Source organism: Caloenas nicobarica, chromosome 10 (genome assembly GCF_036013445.1).
Source record: "Caloenas nicobarica isolate bCalNic1 chromosome 10, bCalNic1.hap1, whole genome shotgun sequence".
NCBI classification, from domain to species: domain Eukaryota; kingdom Metazoa; phylum Chordata; class Aves; order Columbiformes; family Columbidae; genus Caloenas; species Caloenas nicobarica.
This window is the reverse complement of record NC_088254.1, coordinates 23,585,483-23,607,771: the sequence shown is the minus strand read 5'-3', so window position 1 is coordinate 23,607,771 and position 22,289 is coordinate 23,585,483. Positions and strand designations below refer to the sequence as shown.

At 60.7% G+C, this 22,289-nt stretch overlaps 2 protein-coding genes across 2 annotated transcripts in view; one reads left to right on the top strand and one right to left on the bottom strand.

Annotated features, from left to right (window-relative positions):
- ZNF710 (zinc finger protein 710) overlaps positions 1–20,960 on the bottom strand; it is a 23,515-nt gene extending 2,555 nt beyond the window's left edge. The window contains exons 1-2 of the mRNA XM_065641694.1: positions 20,827–20,960; positions 658–2,057 (exon numbers count right to left, since the gene is read on the bottom strand). Coding sequence (XP_065497766.1) covers positions 658–2,037 — 1,380 coding nt within the window. The 5' untranslated portion in view covers positions 2,038–2,057; positions 20,827–20,960. The remainder of the gene's footprint in view (positions 1–657; positions 2,058–20,826) is intronic.
- LOC135992294 (basic proline-rich protein-like) lies at positions 19,117–22,289 on the top strand. Its single transcript, XM_065641343.1, has 4 exons — positions 19,117–19,186; positions 19,930–20,746; positions 21,060–21,191; positions 22,118–22,289. The coding sequence occupies exons 1-4, from the start codon at positions 19,117–19,119 to the stop codon at positions 22,287–22,289; spliced, it is 1,191 nt and encodes a 396-aa protein (XP_065497415.1).

Genomic DNA, 22,289 nt, shown 5'->3' with positions numbered 1-22,289 from the left:
AGGATCCTGCCTCACCCCAGGCCCCACTGTCTCACCTGCACTGGAAATGCACCTGCAGCACTTGGAAAACCCAGTATGCGGCCAGCGCTGCTGGAGCAAGGGCAGCTCCGCAAACCGGCCCCCACAGCAAGGGCTGGCTGGGGACCAAGGCTGCCACGTGGCAGCTGACCCAGCACAGGGGTGTCGGGGCTGTGCCCCAGCCCGGCAGCACGTGGGGGGTGGCTGTGAGGAACACGGCTGGACGGGCGCTGGGAGCCCGGCTGCGAGACCCAGCTCTGCTCCCTGGCTCAGGCCAATCACTGCCCCCAGAAGAATCCCTGGAAAAGGGTGAACCCCTCGTCACTGCCCACTGGAGGGGCCGCGGCAGCACGTGGCCAGGTCCCCCAAGTCACCCTGCGCAGCACCCACAGCAGCTCTGAACCTCACTCCCCCGGGATGGGAGGTCCTAGTAAGGAGTCTGGGCAGTCCCAGGGCTCCTGTCTGTAACGATTTCCTTTAACTGCTAATTAATGACCCCTAATGAATGACAGCCACCGGGGGCCTCTGCCCACCTGCACCACCCGTGTCCCAGGGCTGGACAGGGCTCTGGGGCACTGGGACAACCCGTCCCCCAGCACTCGTGCCCAGAGCTGGCACATCTCTGGGCACGGCCCCTACCTTGTGTGTGAGTGAGTGCTGCTTGAGGTGATGGATCTGGCTGAACTCCATCCCGCACTCGGTGCAGACGAAGGGCCGCACGTTCTGGTGCTTCAGCATGTGGTTCTGCAGCTGGCTGCGGTAGTGGAAGGACTTGCTGCACTCCAGGCACTGGTAAAGCGTGGGGCCCTGGTGCGTGGCGAGGTGCCGCTTCAGCTGGGTGAGCGTGGAGAAGTCCAGCCCGCACTCCACGCAGACGTGGCAGCGCCCGCTCTCGTGCTTCACCTCGTGCGCCTTCAGCTCGCTGGGGTAGGCGAAGCCGCGGCCACAGAAGCGGCAGCTGTAGGGCTTGATGTCGGTGTGCAGCAGCATGTGCCGCTTCAGGTGGCTGGTCTGGGTGAAGGCCTTGCTGCAGACCTCGCACTTGTGGGGCCGCGTGCCCTGGTGGGTCAGCAGGTGGGTCTGCAGGTGGCTGGGCTGCTTGAAGAGCTTGTTGCAGTGCGGGCAGGAGTGGGGCTTGATGCCATTGTGGCCCAGTATGTGGGTCACCAGGTTGTATTTGGAAGTGTAGGACTTCTCGCACATGCGGCATTGCCAGCGCTTCTGCCGGTCCCCGGCCTCCACCAGGTATGAGTCGTCGATCTGCACGTTGATGTCCAGCCGGTCCAGCTGCGCCTTCTTGTTGCGCTCACTGGTGGCCCCCGCCGCCTCCAGCTCCCCTGGTTCCTGCCAGCTGAAGCCCTGCTCGCTCTTCACCAGCTCGGGGGATGCCGGCGCGGGGGCCTCTGCCTCGTCGGGGGACGGGGCGCCCACCTCGAAGGGGCACTCGGTCTGCTGGGCCCCCGCGGTGCCGCCCTCTGCCACGGCCGGGTCGGTGTCCCCGGGGTGGCTCTCAGGGCCCTCCGGGTGCGGCTGCCGGCGCAGGTGCCGGGGCCTCCTGCCGAAGGCGCTGAGGTCAATCATCTTCATGGTGCTGCTCTGCACCGCCTGCTCCTGGCCGGGCTCCTGGCCGGGGGGTGGGCAGCCATGCTGCTGCTCGCCCTCCTCGTCCCCAGGGTCGGACGCCTCGTGCAGCGCCTCACCCTCCGCCTTCTCGCACTTGACCTTGGGCACCAGCCTCACAGGAGGCCGCTTCCTCCTCCGGGCATGCTTCTCCAGGGAGGACTCTGCCTCCAAGGCGTCCTCCTCCTGCCCGTCCCCCGGCGCCTGCCCCTCACCCTCAGGCTCCCCAGGCTCCACGGTATCCGGCAGCTCCTCACCCAGTCCCAGGAAGAAGCCGGCTGGGCTGACGGTGGCCCCGAGCAGCTCATTCTCAGACACCAAGCCCAGAACCGCAGCCTGCGCCAGGGACAGCACCACCACCGCATCCGTCTGGGTCCCGCACTCGGTGAAGCGATCCATCTCTGCCTACACTGTCATGGCTGCAGAGGCAAAGACACGGTCGTCAGCCTTCCCAGTGCCCCTGCTGCCACGCAGCCACCGGGGATGCCGCTCGGCGAGGGGCTCGTTCCAGCCGTCACCCCTCTGCTGACCCTGGCAGAGGCTGGGTCTGCGGTCGCACCAGGTGTGGGGCACCCTGGGGACAGCAGCTCTGCTCCTGAGGCTGGGACAAACCAGGAGCTCCCTGTGCTCTGGGGTCTCTGGGGACCCATCAGCCTGGAGAGCACTGAAATGGTGTGACCGGCATGGGAACGGCTGCGGGGAGGGATGAGGCCCTTCTGAAGAGCTGGTGTTCCTCACCAGGCACACGGAACCTGTGCCCGCCCCACCAGCACCAGCCCCCTCTGAGCGCTCGGGGCCGCCAGTCAGCGATCCCAGGAACTGCTGCCATGAACAGGCCGGGAACCCGGGATGGAGCACAGAGGAGAGCGGGGCAGGCACCACTGCACCTCGGGGCTGCTGCTCCGCCATCTGTCCCCAGACCCCTCCGGCTGGCACCCGCACGTTCCTTGGCGACTGGGGCTGGGAAACAGGGAGGGGACAAAGCAAAACAGAGTGAAATGAGAAGTGGGAGAGATGTGAAGGCACAGGCAGCTCTGCCTGTGGAGCAGCATGCTGGCAGGCCAGGGACAGACGCACCAGCTGCCAAAACACTCCCCTTGGATGGAAGGTAGCTTACGCATTTTGTTTATGGATTAAAACAACACTTTGAGAACATGCTCGTGCTCGGCTCACCCGTACCCGGGGGCCTGACAGCCCCATGCCCACCCCAGAGAGGATGGAGCAGGTTCCCAAGGGATGCAGAGCCTGGAGCAGTGGTACCCGACTGCCCCGGGACCCATCGATGGGGCAGCACCGGGACCCCAGCAGCCCTGGGGCAGCTGGTGAGGACGGGCAGGAAGGCAATGGGAGACCAGATGAAAGTGAGGGAGGAGGCTGCTGCTTCCTCCTGCAGTGAAGAATGTGCTCCTAAATACCATTATTTTGCAGCTACAAAGAGAAATCCTATGGGGGAGGTAAAACAGGAATAAACTCCAAACCAGATTATGTCGCAGTCCCAGGAGCACCTGCACACCGTGAGAGGCAATCCTGGGCTAAATAACCACTCTCTGAGCAGAGAATCCCCCCCCTAAGAGGTTATCATCCCCACAGTTCTCACTGCAGCACCCGCATGGTCTCCACGCCACATCCCACCAGCCTGGCCGGTGACAGCTGCAGGGACAAGGAGCACATCGGCCTCTCCACTCTCACACTCCACAGGCAGCTGCTGCTCCTGCTGTTTCTCTGCAAGCCCGATGAGTGTGGCCTGCGTGTCCTCTCATGCCAGCTCTGCACCCACCCAGACACGGCGGCACGGCGCACACGTCCCTCTGGGGAAGTGAGGGGGAAGGGGAGAAGAGCCAGCGTGAAATCACGAAGAGCCAGCGACGGGGAGAGACGCCGGCTGTGTGGGGTCTGCTGCCCGGGGGCCGGCACCCAGGGGTCTGCGTCCTTCCCCGGCATCGCTCCCGTGCGGGCAGCGCGGGCGGCTCAGCGCCCGCCGTGCTGGATCCGCTGCGGCAGCCCCGCCAGCCCTTCCCGCGGCGGCCGGGGGGCCGGGCTGGGCAGAGCAGAGACCGGGGGCCGGGGGCTGCCGGCCAGAAACGGAGCGGAGACGAGACAAGGGGGGCAGCTTCAACCCCTCGCACCTCCAGCCCCCTGCGCAACCGGAGAGAGGAGATGGAGAGGAGGAGAACGGGGGAGGAGGAGGGGGAGTGCGGAGGCAGCGAAACAAAGAGAGGAGCGGGGGAGGGCGGCGGCGGGAGGAGGAGGAGGGTGGGAGGAAGGATGGGGAGGAAGACGAGGAGGAAGAGGAGGGAGCAGCCGGGGAGGCAGCTGCCGGCGGGCACGGCCGGGCCCCGGGCCCGCCCTTTGCCGGGACCCCCCTCTCCCGGGCGCCCATCGCCCACCGCCCCGGCAGCCGCGGTGCGAGGGCGGGTTCTCAGCATCATCCTCCTCCTGCTCCTGCTCCTCCCGGGGGTCTCGGCCGGAGAGAGGCAAGGGAAAAGCCTTTCCATTGGGTCTCGGGTTGTTTTCCTTCTCGGTTTGGGGCAGTTTCTGTTTCCACATACACTGGGTGTCTCTTACAGCCCAGTTAAGATCTCGCTGTTCCCAAGGATTTCTCCACAGGTACTTACACAGGACGATAACCACCCACGTCCTCCTCCTGCAGCCGGTGTTGTCACCCTGGCTGGGGACAGGAAGGCACCGCTGGGTCCTGCTCCCCACAGCAGGTGCCAGTAAATGCCGTGCAAGGGCGACACTCAACCCGGACAGCCCCACATCCACCCGGCATGGGGAGCCCTGCAGCTGTCTCAGGACAGGAGGGGGGACACGAGATGGGAACCAAGTGATATCTCTGTCTCCAGCACTGGGCGGGGTCAGCCAGACCCCCTGCGCAGCTCTGGGTCTCTGTCCCCCGGTATGAGCAGCACAAGACAAGTAAACTGGAGGCTTTTAGAAGAAAGTGTAATAGAAGAAACTATAATACTATAATACTACTCCAGAGCACTCAGGGAACAGGGATGAGCTCAGCTCCTCTGGGCCTCGGTACAAAAATAAACCCCTTGTGTTACACAAATCACTCCTTACACTTTCTCTACGGAACACGCGAGCTCTGGTACGTGAGCAATGGAGCTTTGTGATTGAGGAGCGAGGCCACGAGAGCTCGCGGAGCTGCTGCAGCTGCACAAACACCGCGGGGAGAGCAGTGGGGACGGGACAGATGCTTTTGTTTCACTTCTCGCTCTCACTTCCATATTCAGCCTTCTCGGGTCTTGCAGAGCTGGCTGGAAACGCTGTTTCCCAACACACGGGCAAGGAAGGCTGGGTCACGTATTTCAGCTCCCCCAGGAAACACCCCGACAGCCCCCAGGGTGCAGAGCCCTCCCCTGGGCTTAAATCAGAACGTTCGGCTCAGGTTTAGGTGCTCTCCAGCTCATCCGCCAACAGAAACAGTTGCCTGCCCACACGTGGAGTTACACAAATGCGCTTGTTGATGTCCCCTCCGAAAGCCCCGTGTTCCCAGTCCCCCCCGCCCGTCACCGTTCTCCAGCACCCGTGGGACGGACGCACCCAGGGCCGGTGGCAGCGGCTCCTGCCCCTGCTCCTCTGGGGGTTGTGAAATTCGGTTTTCTTTCAGCACTTCTCCTCCCACTCCTTGGAGGTTTTTGTCTCCGTGCAATCTCCCCTCTCCTCCCCCCTTTCTCAACACACTGGGAAGGGTCCGGCTCTGCCCTGGCACAGCCCTGCGGTTCCTGCCCCCCACCCGCAGCCCACCGGCCGCCTCCTCAGAGCCTCCACCAGCGCCTCGCTCACCTCCCAGTCTCGAGGCACTTAAATATATATCTATATATTTAACACAGCTTTCACTTGTGTAATTTTACTTGTATTTACCTCTCTTGCATCGTCTTTAACCACTCAAACACCTCTCACCTGAGGACTCTTACACCAGAGAGGTCTCCTCCTGCGCAGCATTTTGCACAACAGCCTCTTCATCCCCCAGTATGTTTCTTGCTGGATTCCAGTTTTCCAGCCACTGCCCCAGACTAAGAGCCGCCCATCTCTGGACACTTCTCCCTTCCCTTTGCTGCTTTAACTCCCTTGGTTCCACCCGGCCTCGCGCTGTCCCACCAGCCCCTCATGCAGCCAAACCACAGCAGACACCAATGCAACGGCTCTGGAAACAGGACTCCTGCTAAACCGAAACCGAGCAGCCTAAAAAATCATGTCCGGGTCATGAAAACCTCACCTGTGCACACATACGAGGTTTGCCTGCAACGTCCTAGATCTGGTGGGGAGAAACAGAGCAGAACGACCACGTGCCCCCGCTGAAGGTTTCTGCGAGGGGCCGTAGCCCCCGACCACCTCACCGAGCGCCTCTACTCCCCGCTGGGGGATCAGCTCTGCAAAAACCCTGTTTGCTTTCAGGCTCCATTTCCCGGCCACGTGCCCTTGAGGGCCACCAACACCACACCTCGCCCAGCCCTTCCCGCGGGACGGGGAGCCAAGGGCACCCAAAGCCCGCAGAGTTTGTGAGATTTACCTTGCGCAGCCGTCCCGAGGAGCCGTGACTGCAGGGACAGAAACCCCCAACTCCCTGCAGCTGCTGCCCCGTGTTCTCTCTGCCCATCAGGGTAAGTGCCGGCACATGGGCGGGTGCCAGGACCCCGGTACCAGCAGCAGCTCGTCTTCTGTCACCCACCTGCGGCGTGACGGGCCCTGTGACCGACCCACAGCACCCGGGGGCCTTTGGGCCGCTTCCCCGCCAGCAGCGGGGCAGGGGGCTCCCCGAGAGGCTCCCGCGCAGCCGCCAGGCCCCGTGCCGGCCGGGGGGGCACCCCGCAGGTCCGGGAGCTGCGCCCCCAAACCCGAACTCCAGTGGGCTCCCAGCCCGCGGCAGGTGCCACAGGGCTGGGCGGCTGCGGGACCCGCGCCGGGACCCTTTTGTGGGACCCCCACTGTGGGACCCTTTGCAGCCCCTTTGTGGAGCCCCCCGCTGATCAACAAACCTCTAATATTTGTGAGAATACCTTTGATTTTATTTTTCTTCCTTTCTTAGAAGAAGCTTTCATTTAAATTTAATAAAGGAAAAATCAGTCTTTCATCCTTTTTTTTTTTTGTGGTTTTCACATAAAGCTGCTCAAAGTACCCACAAAAATTCTAAACAGAAAAATATTTTTTTCCCTGAAAATCACAACCAAAATTATTCATAAACCTGATCCAGAGCATTTGTCCTGCACCAGGCCTGGTGAGCCAAAGTTCTGAGAAACAGGGAAGAGGATGCATGGTGCTGGGCTGCTGCTCCCAAACAAACCCGGCATTTTTAAAGAAATCAAAACAATTTTAGAGTTCATTCAATCAATCTCCATATTAGATACTATCTAACGGTGCTTTTAAAGGAAACCTTTTGTTAATGACTTCTCTAGAAAAAAGAAAAAAGCTGCTTATTGTAAGTTGATTAGAAAGCAGAACTGCTCCCTCCAGCCTGGGATACACTTTCTGACACGGACAGATGTACGTGGGGTCGCGTGTATCGCGTGAAGTGGTTCTGGGGGGAGGGATTATTGTCTTCTGGGGCTTTGATTTAAAAAAGAAAAAAAGGACACAAGCTACTATTTGCAGCATGATAATGTTTTTCAGTAAGATTAGGTGGAAAAACAAGTTGGGGAAAATGGTGACATCAGGTGCGTGTGACAGACAATGTGTGACCCGCTTTGCCAGCTCGGGTCAAACCCCTCCCAGCCGCCCTGTTCATATTTCCGTTAGTGATTCTTACCCCAATCATTGTGTTTATCAGTGACAATTAAACATTTACCTCTTTGAAGCCACCAGGTTATTGGCAAACTCTGACTGGAAGGGAAAAAGGAATGTTTTTTTAATCACTGGAGATTACCATTTCTGCAGAATAAACGTATTCAGAGCACAAAGCTGCCTGGCTCCCCCCATCGCCAGCCCAGGGACACGGGAGCAGCCGGTGCAGCCGGGACCTTCCCGGAACCAGCCAGAGCCAAAGCTGAGCACAAACTGGCTTTTGAAGGACGTTTGGTGCTGGGCTGTTTGCTGGGACCGGGGCAGCCAAACCGCAGCAGCTCCGGCCCCATCACCTGCGGGCTCTGCCCGGCAGCCCCCGCCCTGTGACCGCAACAGAGGACACCAGGATTTGTCCCGACCTGGCACCCGATTTCCGCGGGAAACCTTCGCTCCACGGGACGGGGTTCGGGACAGCTGTGCCGAGCACGGAGGTGGCAGCACCGGGAAGCCACGGCCCTGCCCCAGGGATTCTCCTGTCCCCCAGCACCGGCCAGGGCAGCAAGGAATGCTCCAGTGGTGGAACCCGGGGCGAGAGGGGTCGGCCTGGGAGCGGCCGCCGATGCCACGGCTGGGCACCGCAGAGCGACAGCCACGATCCCCAACACTGTCCGGCTCCCCAGCACACGGGCACCCACCCTGACCCGGGACGTCCCGCTCCGGCCCCCCGTCTGCGGAGAACGCGCTGCCCTCCTCCACCGAGCGCAGCTCCGTCCCTCCATCGCTCCCCGCCCCCAGCATCCTCTGCTCCTCATCGCTTCTCCATCCCTCCGTCGCTCCCTCATTCTTCCCGTTTCCCTGGCAACGCCCATCTCGCGCTGGAGATCTGTCCCCTCTCTCCCTCTTATCTTTCTCCTTTCTCTTTCATCTATCTCCTCATCTCCCTCTCTATTCCAAACCTCTGTCCTTTGCTTCCCTTCTTTCTCTCTCCCTTTTCATCTCCTCCAATGTCTTCTCTATCTCAGGGTCACAATTATTTGAATCTCACTTTAAAAAAATAATCTACTTCATTAAGCACTGTGCCACCAGCTCCACTCCCGCAGCCCCCCGCGCGAGAAGGAGCCCTGCCCGTGCCCGAGCCCTACTGTGCCCCTCTGCCAAGAGCGGTACAGCTACCTGCTTTGGCCAGGCCCCGCCAGCCTTCCCCAAAAGCCCCAAACAAAGGGGAAGCAGAATTCTGCCCTCGCCCGAGCAGACGTTCAGGATGGGACAGCCAGAGCCCCCTCCCCAGCTCACCTGCCGCATCCTGCCGTTGCGGTGCTACGCCAGGGGTCCCCGCTTTGCTGGAATTTATGTGCATTTGCCATTCACTCAGACCCGTGGTTTTGGCAGGATTGGAGCAGCCCTGGGCACACACTCGCGCTCTCGGCCTCGTGTTCCACAGCGGGACCCCAGCCGGCGCTGAGCCCCGTCCGCCACCCCCTCACACCGGGAGAGCTGGTGGCTCCAGCCAACGCCTGCTCCTGTGTCTTACACCAGCCCTCAACTTCTGCCTTATTTCAAAGCAACCAGGGGAGACTAAAATTAGTGAGGAAAAGATGCTTTCTGAAAATCAGAGTGCTAGTTGCGCTGGTTTGGCCATGGGGCGCTGGAAGGACACGCCGCGCGGGAGGACGGGCTGGGGGCTCTGGGCACGGCAGAAGGAGCGGGGGCCAGGTCTGGCTCGGCAGTGCAGGGTCGCTCCCCGGAGACCGCGTCCCGTGGTGCGCAGCTCAGCCGGGAGCCGTCGGGGCAGGATCGTTCCCTGCACCAGGAACCCGCTGTGCACAGGCTGACTGTGCCAGAGCAGACGGCGGAGCCAGCGACCTGGCAAAGCCCGAAACCTGTGTTCCCTGAGCAGCCCGAGCTGCAGTGAACCTGGCTGGTGGTCGATGTCCGGAGCAGCTCGGGCTGGAGCACTCAAGGGGAGGGATCTCGTCACCCCCCACAGCCGCCTCCCTTGAGGAACTCCTCTCGCCTTGCCACTCCGCACAACACCACTTCTTCAGCACACACTGACCAAGCTTTAAGCCTGATTTATCAGCCCTGCTGCCCAGGCAGCTCTTCTGGAAGCAAGATGATGGAGCTGCTGGGAGCCCTGGATGGCGAGCTGCTGGTGGCACCAAACTGTGCTGGGGAGCAGTGGCTCGGGGACCAGCCAGGGGTCTTCCCTGAGACCCGTCCGGGACCGCCGTGGCCTTATGGACGCGTGCCAGAGCCCCCCTGCTCCTCTGCCGGGAAGGGCCCGAACGCGTGGAACCCGGCGCCCCGCAGCCCCGCGTCCTCAGACCCGAGGGCTCTCCATGGTCACTGGCCACCCTGGCACCGCTCCCCGGCACATCCCGTGGTCTCCCACGGGCAACCACGATGTTTTCCCTTCAAAATGACACAAACGCGGCCTCTCCATCCCCATCCAGCTCCTTCCTCCCCAGCGCGGCGCAGGGACACACCGGGCAGAGCTCTCGGGACGGTGCTGCCAGAGCCTGTTGTCACCTCGTGTCTGAAAATGCTGCCGCTCACTCGCACGAGAGCCCCAGCGACAGAAATAGCAATTAAATACAAGTAACTGGTGCCCAAAGGTGTGGGGCAAGCAGTGGCCAGGGGCGAGCTCAGTCGGGGCAGGGGGAGCAGCTGCTCCCCCCGGACTCCCCGTTTGTGGCACCCGCACCCCGCAACTCCCCGCACCCAGCACCCACCCACAGACCCCCCGCTCTGGGGGCTCTGGGCGTTTGGCCACAGCTTGGGACCGATGGTGTTTGCGGTGCGGAGCGGGGAGAAATCCCACCGTCCCAGCCCCGCTTCAACGGCTCTGCACAGAAACCTCGCTCTCCCTTGGAAAAAAATTTTTGCTTTTAAGTGAAATAAACAGGGAAAGAAAGACTTTCAAGTTCCTCCTTGCTGCAACGACTTCTCTTCCACATACTCCCTTTCCTCTCTGAAAATAGAAGAGCTATTCAAAAAAGACACAAGAAGAAAAAAGGAACTGAATAGAGGAAAGAGGAAAGAAAAAATGGAGCCCCAAGGGGGTGGAGAAAAACAGAATGAAAAGACAGCAAAAGTAAAGAAAAGGGATGAAAAATAAAGGAGGGGGAAGAGAGAGACAGACAGAGAAGCTTTGAAAAGAAAGAATGCTCCCAGCCTGAATACAGTGTGCATGAAAAAAAGAGCGCTTGAAAAGAAACAGCCAGATGAAATGACCTCTCATTCACAGCCCTTGCCAATCACCACCACAATGTAAATCCTTTCTTCTTTTCTGCATTCTCTCTCTTTCCAGCGGGGGCAGAGGGAAGAGGAAGAAAGGGGAGTTAATTCTCAGCACAGCAGAAAATAAATCTGCTCTTTGCTACTCCCTGAAAGAAATGCCGAGCTACTTTAAAAAATACCTCTTCCAGTAATCACACATGCAGATATGTAAAAAAGGAAATGCAGTTCTGCACAGAGCGGCTCTGGAAGGCCCGTCCTCACGCAGAAGGTCCCCCAGATGCAAAGCCGCCAGGAACAAGCACAGACCAAATCCCAGAGAAAAACGATCTGTAAGAACAAGCATGGCCCTGAAAAGCAACGGGTGCCAGGGATTGAGGTCAAGCTCCAGACCTCGCAGGGAAAGATGAGGGATGGTTGTGACAGACGCAAAACCAGGGGCCCGATTCTGGGCCAGGCGCTGCGGGTGCTGGGGGGCAGGGGAAGGTCCGGTGGGTGACGCAGACCCCACACCCTGCAGACCCCAGACCCCCAGCAGATGAAGGCGACAGCAGAGACCCCAGCCAGGAGAGCCCTGATGGGGCTGCGAACCCCAGCACCAACCCGTCTGGTTCAGCATCTTCAGCAGAGGTGGGCGGTGAACAGACCCTCATGTGTGGAGATGAACCAAACAGCACAGCAAGGAGAGAGAAACGGTAACACAGGGCAAAGGGAGCAAGAAAAGCAGTGAAAAATGCTGCAGATGGAGCCCCAAGGACAGCAGGTCCCCAGGGACATGCTGCAAGAGGCACCCTGGGTCCTGCCGCACCCCGGTCGATGTGACAGCAAAGTGGACCTGGGCTGCTCATCATCCCCTGCCCAGCATCCCCCGCCCAGCATCCCCTGCCCGGCATCCCCTGCCCGGCATCCCCTGCTCAGCATCCCCTGCCCAGCATCCCCTGCTCAGCATCCCCTGCCCGGCATCCCCTGCTCAGCATCCCCTGCCCGGCATCCCCTGCTCAGCATCCCCTGCTCGGCATCCCCCGCCCGGCATCCCCTGCTCGGCATCCCCTGCCCGGCATCCCCTGCTCAGCATCCCCTGCCCGGCATCCCCTGCTCGGCATCCCCTGCTCAGCATCCCCTGCCCGGCATCCCCTGCTCAGCATCCCCTGCTCGGCATCCCCTGCTCAGCATCCCCTGCCCGGCATCCCCTGCTCATCATCCCTTGCTCGGCATCCCCTGCTTATCATCCCCTGCTCATCATCCCCTGCTCGGCATCCCCTGCTCGGCATCCCCTGCTCAGCGTCCCCAGGCCAGGGGTTAATCATAAACTGTGAGGACTCCAGAGCGGAGCCATAAAAGTGTCTGGAGGTCAGAGGGACTGACACACACAAGCAGGAGCTCAAGCACCTTTTTATGTGTGACCCAGCTGGCTGGTTGTAAAAGGGGAAAACCAACCAAAATGCTATAAATGTGAGCTGTGTGCCACCCCAAAGGGAACAGGAGTTGCCTGACAGGATGTGAAACAACCTCTTGGGGTGAGAGGGATGAGAGAAGATCCCCCCATGGTGGGAAGACAGTGTCACTTTCAAGACCATTGCTGCCCTTATCCTTGGGAACAATTCCAACATATGTTTTATATTCTCCATGTGCAGAGCATGCCCGTGCACGGGCAGTGCTGCCCACAGGGTGACAGCTCCCAGGTCCGGCCGCCCCCTCCCCGGGCTCTGTCCTGCACGGGGCCGCAAGATCGGGGACACGGGCACCCGGGGACAGCGGATCCGTTTGTGGCAGCCGGAACTTCCAACTGAGAGCTGAAGGCCGGGAGGAAGGTGAACGCTCCGCGCTGCACGTGGTTTTGCTGGTACGTTCAGTCTCCCCACGTGCTGAGCAGCAGCTGGGAAATGCTCCCGACCCCCAGGCTGCTTCGTACTGCTGGGCCAAAACCACCGCCAAGAGGGGCTAATCTCAGCATGCTAATTAATCCCCGACCACATAATATTTCACACATAAACCTGTCAGAGCCCCCGAAGCCCCATTATCGGTGTGTGGAGCCAGGTCCTGCTGCCGGCACGGGGCGAGGAGCTGCCGGTGAGGGGACACTTCACTCTGCGTCACCTCTGCCAACTCGTGATTTTCTGGCTGTTCTGCTTTGGAGAAAACTGCCAGGAGCTGCAGCAGCCGCTGTGAGCCAGCAGCCACTGCAGGTCCCCGAGCACACACAGCACGACCCGGTTCGCTCTGAAGGGAGAAGATCCCCCGATCAGCCTTTGCGAGGGGAAATACGGCCAAAGCAGCGGGACGAACACGGGACCTCCCAGCTCAGTGTCCCCAGGAACTGGCTCCCACACACGAAATGTCCCCTGCAGAACTCAACGGTGACACCCGTGTGGGGGCAGAAATGTTAGATAAACACAGCGAGTGCACTTTTCTGTGGCTCACAGGTGAAAGGACGAGGGAGAATCAGAGCTCTGGGGCAGCCCAAGGGCTGGAGACCCAGGACCCCTGGGAACGTCCCATTTCTGATTTCTGGGCTAACAGTGCTGTCGGACACCTTGCACGCTTTTAGGAGCAGACCCGACTGCTCGTCTGCAAACGCCACATTACTTTCAGAGCCACGAGGTGAAAAATGTTTCAGCTCCTTTTCTGAGCAGCTGGAAAGGTGTTTGGAGCGTGTGGTCCAGGAAGCCGAGGGCTTTGGCAGCCCAGCCGTTGTCCTGGCGCACAGGCCACCGCAGCCGGTGCTGCCCCGCTCCGTCCCGCCAGCTCGCGGCAGCACCGGGGGGGCTCCGGCCGCGTCCCCGGCTGCAGCAAGGCCGATCCTACCTCTAATTATGCCCGTGTTCATTAGGGGCCCAGTCGAGACCGTGGCTGACGTGCCACGGTGATTTTGGTTTACTGAAGCTCAGCAAACGAGTTTCCAAGCACCAGAGTTCGCACACCGGCCCCGTCCACGACCCACCCTGCGGCGGACTGGGGACAGCGGCTTGTCCCCAATCCCCCACCCCGACCGGCGGCACCGCAGGAACACAGAGTCTGCTTCAAAATACCGAACACCATCATCAAAGGAAAAAACCCTCCAGCACGGAGCCCAGCCTAACACAGATGAACAGTGTGAGGCGGTGACAGGTACAACTCAGGGCAGTGGAGCCAGTGACTGACATGGAAAACTCCCCAAGCCAGGAAGCACCGAGTCCTTAACGAAGGATAATGAACAGCTACAGGACAGGCGCTTCAGAAAACAAAGGCTGAATATGTAATTTTAGACTATGAGAGAGTGAAGTTTGTGGCTTTTCGGGGACCCATCCAGGTGATCCCTGCAGAACGGGCCCCTGCGTGAAGGACTCCATATCCCACGTCCCGCACGTTCCCAGTGACTTCAGGGGAGCAGAAATTCAGACTTTGAAATCCGAGTCCTGAAATCCATCGGACCGGAGCAGCTGTGGGCAGAGGGACAAGTGGCCGCGGGGACATTTCTGCTCTCTCGGAGCTCAGGACGTGTCCCGGGGCACTGAGCAGCCTGTGCCACTGGCAAACCCAGGCAGATTTGGGCAAAGCCGGGCAGGAGCTGCCACGGGTGCCGGGGGATGAACCCCACTGCGGAATGTGCTCGGCAGAGATTATTGTCAAATTTAACGGAAAAGGCGGTGGACAAACTGCTGGCCATGACTGAGGGGGGTGGGGATGTTTGTACTTTTTACTCATGTTATTAAATATTTTATAACGTATCCACAAGGCTGGTTTGTCTGTAGTTCTGCCTTTGCTTCGGCAGCACCAAGGGCTGGCTCACACTCGGGTCTGCTTGAGCCACCCCGGTCCCCATTTTCATTGCAATCTGCATAATTGCTGTATCTTGCACTCTTTCTTCTTACAGCAAGAAAATCCTATAAATATACAGAATATTCAGCTGTTGAAATAATTTTCTTATATGTGTCCCTTGTTGATAATCATAAAACGAAACCAAACCACTCAAAGCTCCATAAATCAAGGCTCGCTCTCTGCAGATGCATTCTGCAGTCACCCTGATGGGCTTCAAACAGCCAGGGCGGAAAACAGGGATGGATGAGGAGAAACACAGCAGAGGGGCTGGTACCACCGGCTGAAAAGGCTCTTTCAGTTCTGCCTGTGCCTCTGTATTCTAGAAAGTTGTTTTTCTCTGGAGGGCACCTGTGCCTCCAAACCCAGAGCTGCGCGGAGCCGCTGTGCCCAAGGGCCGAGCTCTGCCCAGGGAGCGCCGAACAGCCGGGAACAGAGAACACGGACGGACATCTGCGGAGCAAAGCCAAGGGGCGCAGGTCCATCTGTGACTGAAAATGGGAACTCTCGGACAGCTCGAAAAGAAAAAAAAATATTGCAACTGGTACAGAGCACAGAGATATTAAAGTTCCAATGTTATGGTGGGGGAGCGGCGAGGTGGAGAGAAACCCAGCGAGGGCGAGGAAGGGGCAGAAGGGGCAGCGGGTGGGGGGCTGCGGCCGTCGCCTCCTCGGAGGCAAAACAGCAAAGTGAATGTTAAACGAAGGCCTCCCCGAGGGAAAACAGCCCAACACCATCCTCCAGCTCACATCTTGGCGACTGTCCTGGCAGTGAGACCGCCAACACTGAGCTTAACACCCCTGCTCGGGGCTGCCCGAGCCAGAGCGAGGGCAAAGGGAGGGAAAACACCCGGGGAGCGCCAAAGAATCAAAAACTTGAAAGAAAAAGCAGGGGCAGGACAGAGCTGGCTAAAAGCTGGATATCACAGAGGAGCAATGAGCTGTCAGAGAATTGACTGGCACACGGAGCACGGACACGAGCCAGCACCGCTGCCGAGAAACAGGAAATATAAATTTAGAGGCCAGTGACGAGTGCTCTTCCTCCTCAGCGCTGCCCAGCCTTCCTCCCCTCCTCTCCCTCGCTGGGTCGGCCACGGCAGGATGGGGCTCCAGGGGCACAGCCCGGCTTCCCCAGCCCACGGTGCCGCTGGCGAGTCCCGGCTATGCCAGGAGCAAATCCAGCCGTGCCATGGTGCCGGCGGCGGGACACAGCCCCACCGCGCAGGGAAGGGTGTTAAAGGCTGCACAGCGAGCGGCGAGACCGAACGGTTTCATTTCTGCACCATTTGTGGCCTCAGCCTGCAATCCCCACGAAATTCCCCTTTTGAACCGCAATGGCTCCCACAACACCCAGCAAAGCGCGTCTGGGTGTTCAGCGCCCAGGCAGAAATACAGCTCCACATACACAAGACGTGGAAGTGAAACAATGAACACGTCCACCTGCTGCTTCCTTCTTAAAATACGTTCTTCCCCAAACTGACGTGCTGAGATAGAGCCTTTAAAGGACTGATAGATATTTCCTCCTCAGTGAAAACCCCTTTGTCTGTCACTCGCTGGCTGCTCTGTGGATACTCAGGGTTTACGTGCGGGAGGGACACGGGCTGTTTGTGGGGGCACAGGGGCCCGCGGAACACGTGGAAGAGCAAAGGACACAGCAGTGGAGAGTGTTGAGTGAGGCCATTTTAGGCCATTTTTGGGCCAGAGCTGTGCCGTGTGTTTGGCACCAATAACCCATCCCCAGGCCCCTCCAGCCCCTGCTCTGCAGGTGGGTTTCGGTGCTGCTCCCTCCGGCACCTGCTGCTTTCTCAAAACCGTGGCGATTCCTCTTAGTCAGTGTTCTCCACCAAAACGTGTCTGCTTGCACATCTGTCCTCACCAGCACGTTTCACAGCTCCTGTGTTACACCCCCAACACATCAGGACCTCCATTCCTGTGGCCTCAACCTGCCGCCACCCCCAGGGGGTTTGTCAGACCCTTCCCTGCGCCCTCCACCTGAAAACTCGGTGGTGGCATTTCCAGGTGCATCGTCCCTCCTGCTTCACTAAGGGAGCAGCATCCCACCCACCAGTGCTCCCAGCTGCAGCTGCATCCCAAAGCAGCAATGCTCAGGTCTGATTTGGGGTTGATTCAGTTAATTTTTAACCTTGTAAGATGAAGAACAGTTACAAACTTTCTTCCTTTGTAGGTTACTGCACAGCTACCCACACAAAATGCCGCGGTCACCGCACTGTGCTGCCGCTTCCCTCCTCTGAGCCAGCCCTGGAAAGCAAGCATCCCTTTTCGGGTGAACCAGGACTTCCCTCGTTTCCCCCTCCCCGCAGCTGTGCGTTCTGAGCCGCCCAGGGCCGGTGGAGACCCCGGCCGGGTGCTCCTCACTGCGCCGGCTGCTGCTCTGGGACCTCCCGGGCAGCCCTGGGAACGTGCCCCGTCCTCCATCCCCTCCCCGGCCCCGACCGCGCAGCTCCGCGTGTGACGGGACGGGACCGCGCAGCTCCGCGTGTGACGGGACCGCGCAGCTCCGCGTGTGACGGGACGGGACCGCGCAGCTCCGCGTGTGACGGGACCGCGCTCCACGTGTGACGGGACGGGACCGCGCAGCTCCGCGTGTGACGGGACGGGACCACACAGCTCTGCGTGTGACGGGACCGCGCAGCTCCGCGTGTGACGGGACGGGACCGCGCAGCTCCGCGTGTGACGGGACCGCGCTCCACGTGTGACGGGACGGGACCGCGCAGCTCCGCGTGTGACGGGACGGGACCGCGCAGCTCCGCGTGTGACGGGACCGCGCTCCGCGCCGCAGGTCCTGCCAGCTCGGGACTGCTCCGGTCCGAGACCCCCAGCTGCCATTCCCCATCTCACCCCACAGACCTGCACACACCCAGTATAACATCGTCAGCCCTCCAGCCTTGAGAAGAACATTGTCCGCTTCAAACAAAAAATAACGTGTCTTTTTTTTGTTTTTTTTTTTAAATCCATTTGTACAACCCTGATGCCCCTCGAGCCCCCAGGCTGCAGGACGTCCCTTGCTGTGGCTCCGCATCCCACCCTGCACGGCCCCCAGTGCTCCCCAGCACCTACCACCTCTTTTTTAACTCAGGAGCAAGTCCTACAAAGTTTCAAATGAACTTGCTGCAAGTTTTTCCTTGCCCTACACAAAAGAACAATCCGGACACTGCCTGTCTCCCTCATTTTCTCTGCTGTGAAATTAGAGGTGGTCTGAGAAGGAAGGAAGGAAGGAAGGAAGGAAGGAAGGAAGGGTGGGAGACGAGGCTTTTCTTCCCACTTGAGAACGTTCTCAGTGATCCAGGAGATCTGGCATCTGAAAAACAAGAAGCCTTCCTCCCCAGGTCACTTCTTTACTAAAAAAACCTGCGATACTTTGCAGGGAACATTGTACAAATGTTCAGAGAAATAGCAGGACAGCAAGAGCACAAGGGCATCGTGGAAGGTGCAGACTTTATAAAGAGCTTTTTAGGCAGGATGATTACCCGGCTTTTTGAGTTGTTTTCATTAGAAATACTTCAAGGCACTCAAGTGATGGACAGTTAAGAGTAAAGACCACCACCAGGAAAATTTAAAATCATGTTTCCCCCACCCCTTAATTTAAAGTTTGGGAAGGAAACCACACGACACGTCCGCTGTCTCAGTGGGACAGATCCCCGCTCCTGCACCCAAACCAGGGCCAAGGACAGTGGCGGACGACGAGTTTTTCAGATACAGAAACCTCCCCACAGCTCAACCCAGCGAGAGAACCTTCCCAGCCCACCCCGGGCAGCTCCAGTGCCCCGCGCTGGCCAGGGACATCGGGCTTCGGGGAAAACCGGGGGGCTGAGCTGGTCCCTCTCCCAGCACAGATCCCGCTGCTGGTGAGGACTGGGGGCAGAGGAGAGCTGTGCCCAGGGCGCGGGAGGAACATGTGGGACAGGGACAACGGGAAAACGCTCATCGCTGGATCCCAGTCCTCTGTCCCCAAGGCCAGGCCCTGCGGGAAGGCTCGGGGAGCTCGGCGGGGACTGCGGCTCATCCCGGGGGCTCCCGGCCACGCGCAAGGGACAGGACCAGGGCACTCCCAGCACTTCGCAGCAACGTTCTGCCAGGCAAACCTGCCCCGTGTCCGCGGCCAGCACGTCCCGAGCAGGGACCGGGGCTGCTCCGTGTGCTCCCACAGCGGGCAGGGGCTCCGCGGGCCAGGACAGGAGCTGCGCTCCCGCCTGCCAGCGCTCACCGTTTCACCAGGGCAGACGTAGCGGGCCAAGGGAAACCAGGACCCGCTGTGGGCAGCGGGGGGAAGGGGGAGCAGTGGTAACAAATCCGGCAGGAACCCCTTGCTCCTGGCCTGTGGGGACGGGGTCACCGCTCTGGCCTGGCTCTGGGCCGGACACCACGGACACGACCTGCTCAGCTGATGGTAACCAAACCACGAGCAAGTAGATGAATTGGAGCCTTCTCCTTAACAAAGCCTGAATGTAAAATAAACGTAAGGAGTGTGGGCAACACTCTCACTCACGAGATTCACGCCGGCACATTCTTTGCAGTACAAAACCACCGTTTTGCCTATTCCTTAATGTTTCCAGCTTTACAGTAGAGCAGGACGACACTTGTGCTCATCCCTCTCTACAGTTTCCTAAACTGTTTATCAATGAAAAACCTTCTTTGCACTGTGGTCCAATAAAACCAACTAAACCCACTTTCTCAGAGATTAAACGAAACACTGCCGATGTCAAAAGAACAAGAGGAGACATGTTCCTCAGGTACCGTGGAAGATGCGCCCACTCCCTCCACCACAGGTATCCACGTCTGATCCCCCGAGTCACCTCCCAAGTTTAGGCTGGGAATGTTTCTCGGTGTGCAGCACAGCTCAAGTTACTGTGATCTAATTTCCCATTTTATAGGGCTATAACGCGATCACTGTTCAAGGAGGGCGTTAATGGAAGCCAGCAGGAGAGGAGCCCAGCCCCGCCAGGGCGTTACCTGGGCTGTGCGCATGGTCGCTCTTGGGAGGAGGATGTCCCTGACCCCACGGTGGGGAAGCCGTCACCCAGGGGTGCGAACAGGGTGCCCTGCCGTCCCGCTGCTGAAACGGTGTTTGCTGCCACAGCTGCATCCCCCAGCCGCCTGTCAGGACTCAGTCACCCCCAGGAGCTCCAAAGGGGATGCTGGCACGAGTGTCCCTATTGCCACTCCCTTGCAATCGTGGCCCGGGGTCTCCCTCCAACCTGAGATGCATTCCTACCAAGGCTGTGGCTGGTCTGGTCAACCTGCACAAATCAGACTGAAACCATGTTTGCTGGAACTGCTGAATATTCAGCTTCATGAAGCTGGTCTGAATCTGTGATGGGAGAAGCCCCGGAGCGCAGGCCAGCAGCCCGGCGCAGTTCGGGTGCAGAGCCGCGGGAGGGTGCGCCCCGGGATGCCGCCCTCCATCACTCGCCCTCCTCTGCCCACACAGGCTGCTTACAAAGAAACTACTAACGACTGACTAATTAATTAATTATAACTAATTTAACCACTGCATCCTGTTGATTAACAGGGAGCTATCAAAGGGCTGCACAAACAAGGAGTCCCGATGAGCTGCTGTCCCCGGCAGGGGAGCAGGAGACAAAGCTGCCCCCGGCCCGACCCCCAAACCAAGACCCTCCCGTGGAGCCATCGCGGGGTCCCGACACCAGGAGGTCGGGGGCACCTCCGCGACGGAAAGCGCGACGTGGGACCGGGCAGCCTGGGCCCCGCAGAGTCACCCACCCCGTCCATTTCAGCCCCCCGCGGCCCTTTCCCTCCGTCGCTGTAAGTCCGGGCTTGCACACCCGGGACAGCCACCGCCGGGCCGCTGCCCAGCGCCCGCGAACTGTCCCCAAACTTCGGGGGCGGCCCGTGCGGGGCCCCCCGGCTTTCGCCCCCGCCCCGGTCCCCGCGGCCGTTCCGGGGCGAGGATACGCCGGGTCCGGGCACCCCCGGGGGCTGCTCGGCGACCGCCCCGATCCTCAGCCCGCTCCCTCCCCTCCGGCCATCCCACCCCCGGGCGTTCCCTGCGCGGACCCCCCGCCCCGCCGCCCCCCGGAGCCCCCGCACCGGCCGGCCCGGGGGTGCCGCTCCCTCCCGCAACAGGTACCGACCCCGGGGCCGGGGGCCGCGCCGCGCCGCCCTCCCCGCAACTTCACCGGCCCCGCCACCGCGGAGAAAGTTTGCGAGCGGCCACGGGGAAACTTGTCGGCGGGGAGCGGGGGGCGGCGGCCCCACGTGCGGAGCGGGCACCGCCGCCCCCGGGCCCCCCCCGCCTCCCGCCGCCATCGCTCCCGTCTCCGTCGCGGGGGGAAGGTGGAAGGGAAAGAGAAGGCGCCGACGCAGCGGTAACTCCCGGCTGCGGCCCGGCGGGTGCCCGCGGTGGAGGAGGTGGGGGGCGAGGGGGAGCCCGGCGGCGGGGACTCACCGTGCGCTCCCGCGGCGGCTCCGCAGGGCGCGGGGCGGCGGCGGCTCCGGGCCCGGCGCTGGGTGCGCAGGAAGGAAGAAGGAGGGAATGAGGCAGGGCTGACGTGAAGGGATGCAAAACAGCTCCTCCTAACTCGGCCGCCCGCGGCCGCCCTTTATCTCCCCGCCGTGCCCCCGCGTCCCCCCCACCAAGTTTCCCGAGCACTGAGATCTCCCCCGCCCCGTCCCCCCCAGCCCGCTCATCCCCCGGAGCCGGGTCCGCCCTCGGTACCGCGGAACAAAGCTGCGGGGCGCGGCTTGTCTGATGGTAGCGGGGATGGGGGTGCCTGACGGGGACCCCCCCTCGCTGTGCGGGGCCGGTGCGTGGTCAGGCCGGGTGGTCGCAGTCAGCCCAACCCTGCACCAGCCCCACGCAGCATCTCCTCCATGGTGACCACCCAGGACCCCCGACCTCGGGGTTTATTTTATCCTGGGGATGAGTACCCCTTCTCTTCGGGGGGGTTTACCCCATAGAGGGATGCTCAGGGGAGTGACACACAGCCCCGAGGGGCCGTGGCCGCAGAGTGGCTGATGGGACCCCACGTTCCCCGTTGGCTGCTGGGCATCGCTGCCCTCCCTGGAAACCTCGCAGGGGTCACGTTAAACCAGCTGGTGGCACAGCCCGCCCCCGCCCCCCCCCCCCCAAAAGAAAGGGATGAACAGAATTTCAGAAGATCCAGGAATCTGAAGGTCTTGTGGTGGGGAGATGCTGTTTAACCCCCCAGGGAGGCCACAACTAGCGGGGGAGGCTGAGGTCCCGCAGAGGCTGGCAGGATGGGGCTGTGGTGGCAGAAGGTGGCAGGTCCCCAAATGGGACAAGGGCCAGAAGACGGTGTGGTCAGGGGAGCGGTTGGCAACTGCCAAGTGTCTCATGGCTGCAGATGGGGGAAGGAGCTTTCGCCCCCGTCAAGAGGAGGACGAGGGTCTGCTCCTCGCGGAGGTCTTTGGGATTCGGCTGTTGTGTCGGGAGGTTCCCACTGCTGTGGAAGGCAGTGGAGCTGCACAGACCAGTCACCGCACAGTTTGTCTGAAACACAGCCCTTTGTCTGGCAGATGCACTTCTCCTTTCTAGGGGGTCATGTTCTTGGGTGAAAACGGATCTCACACCGTTCCAGCTGCAGGTGCTTGTGATCTCCTGTGCGCACCGCACGCTGGCGGCCGGGCCGCAGCCCCGGCACCTCCGGCATCTCCTGCTGCCCCGGCCAGGGCCCGGCTGGGGGAACCTTCACCCAAACCGGCCTTTCTCTCCCCAGCTTGCAGCCCGGGTGCTGCGCTGGGCATCTGTGCAAAGACCTGCAGGTGCTCCAGGATCAGGAGCAGCTGAGGGACAGTCACTCCAGCTCCCGCGGGTGCCCCGGGTGTCCCCAGGGGGCCGGGGGAAGCATGTGGAATAGCCCCGACGCCCACTGCAGCCGATCAGAATGA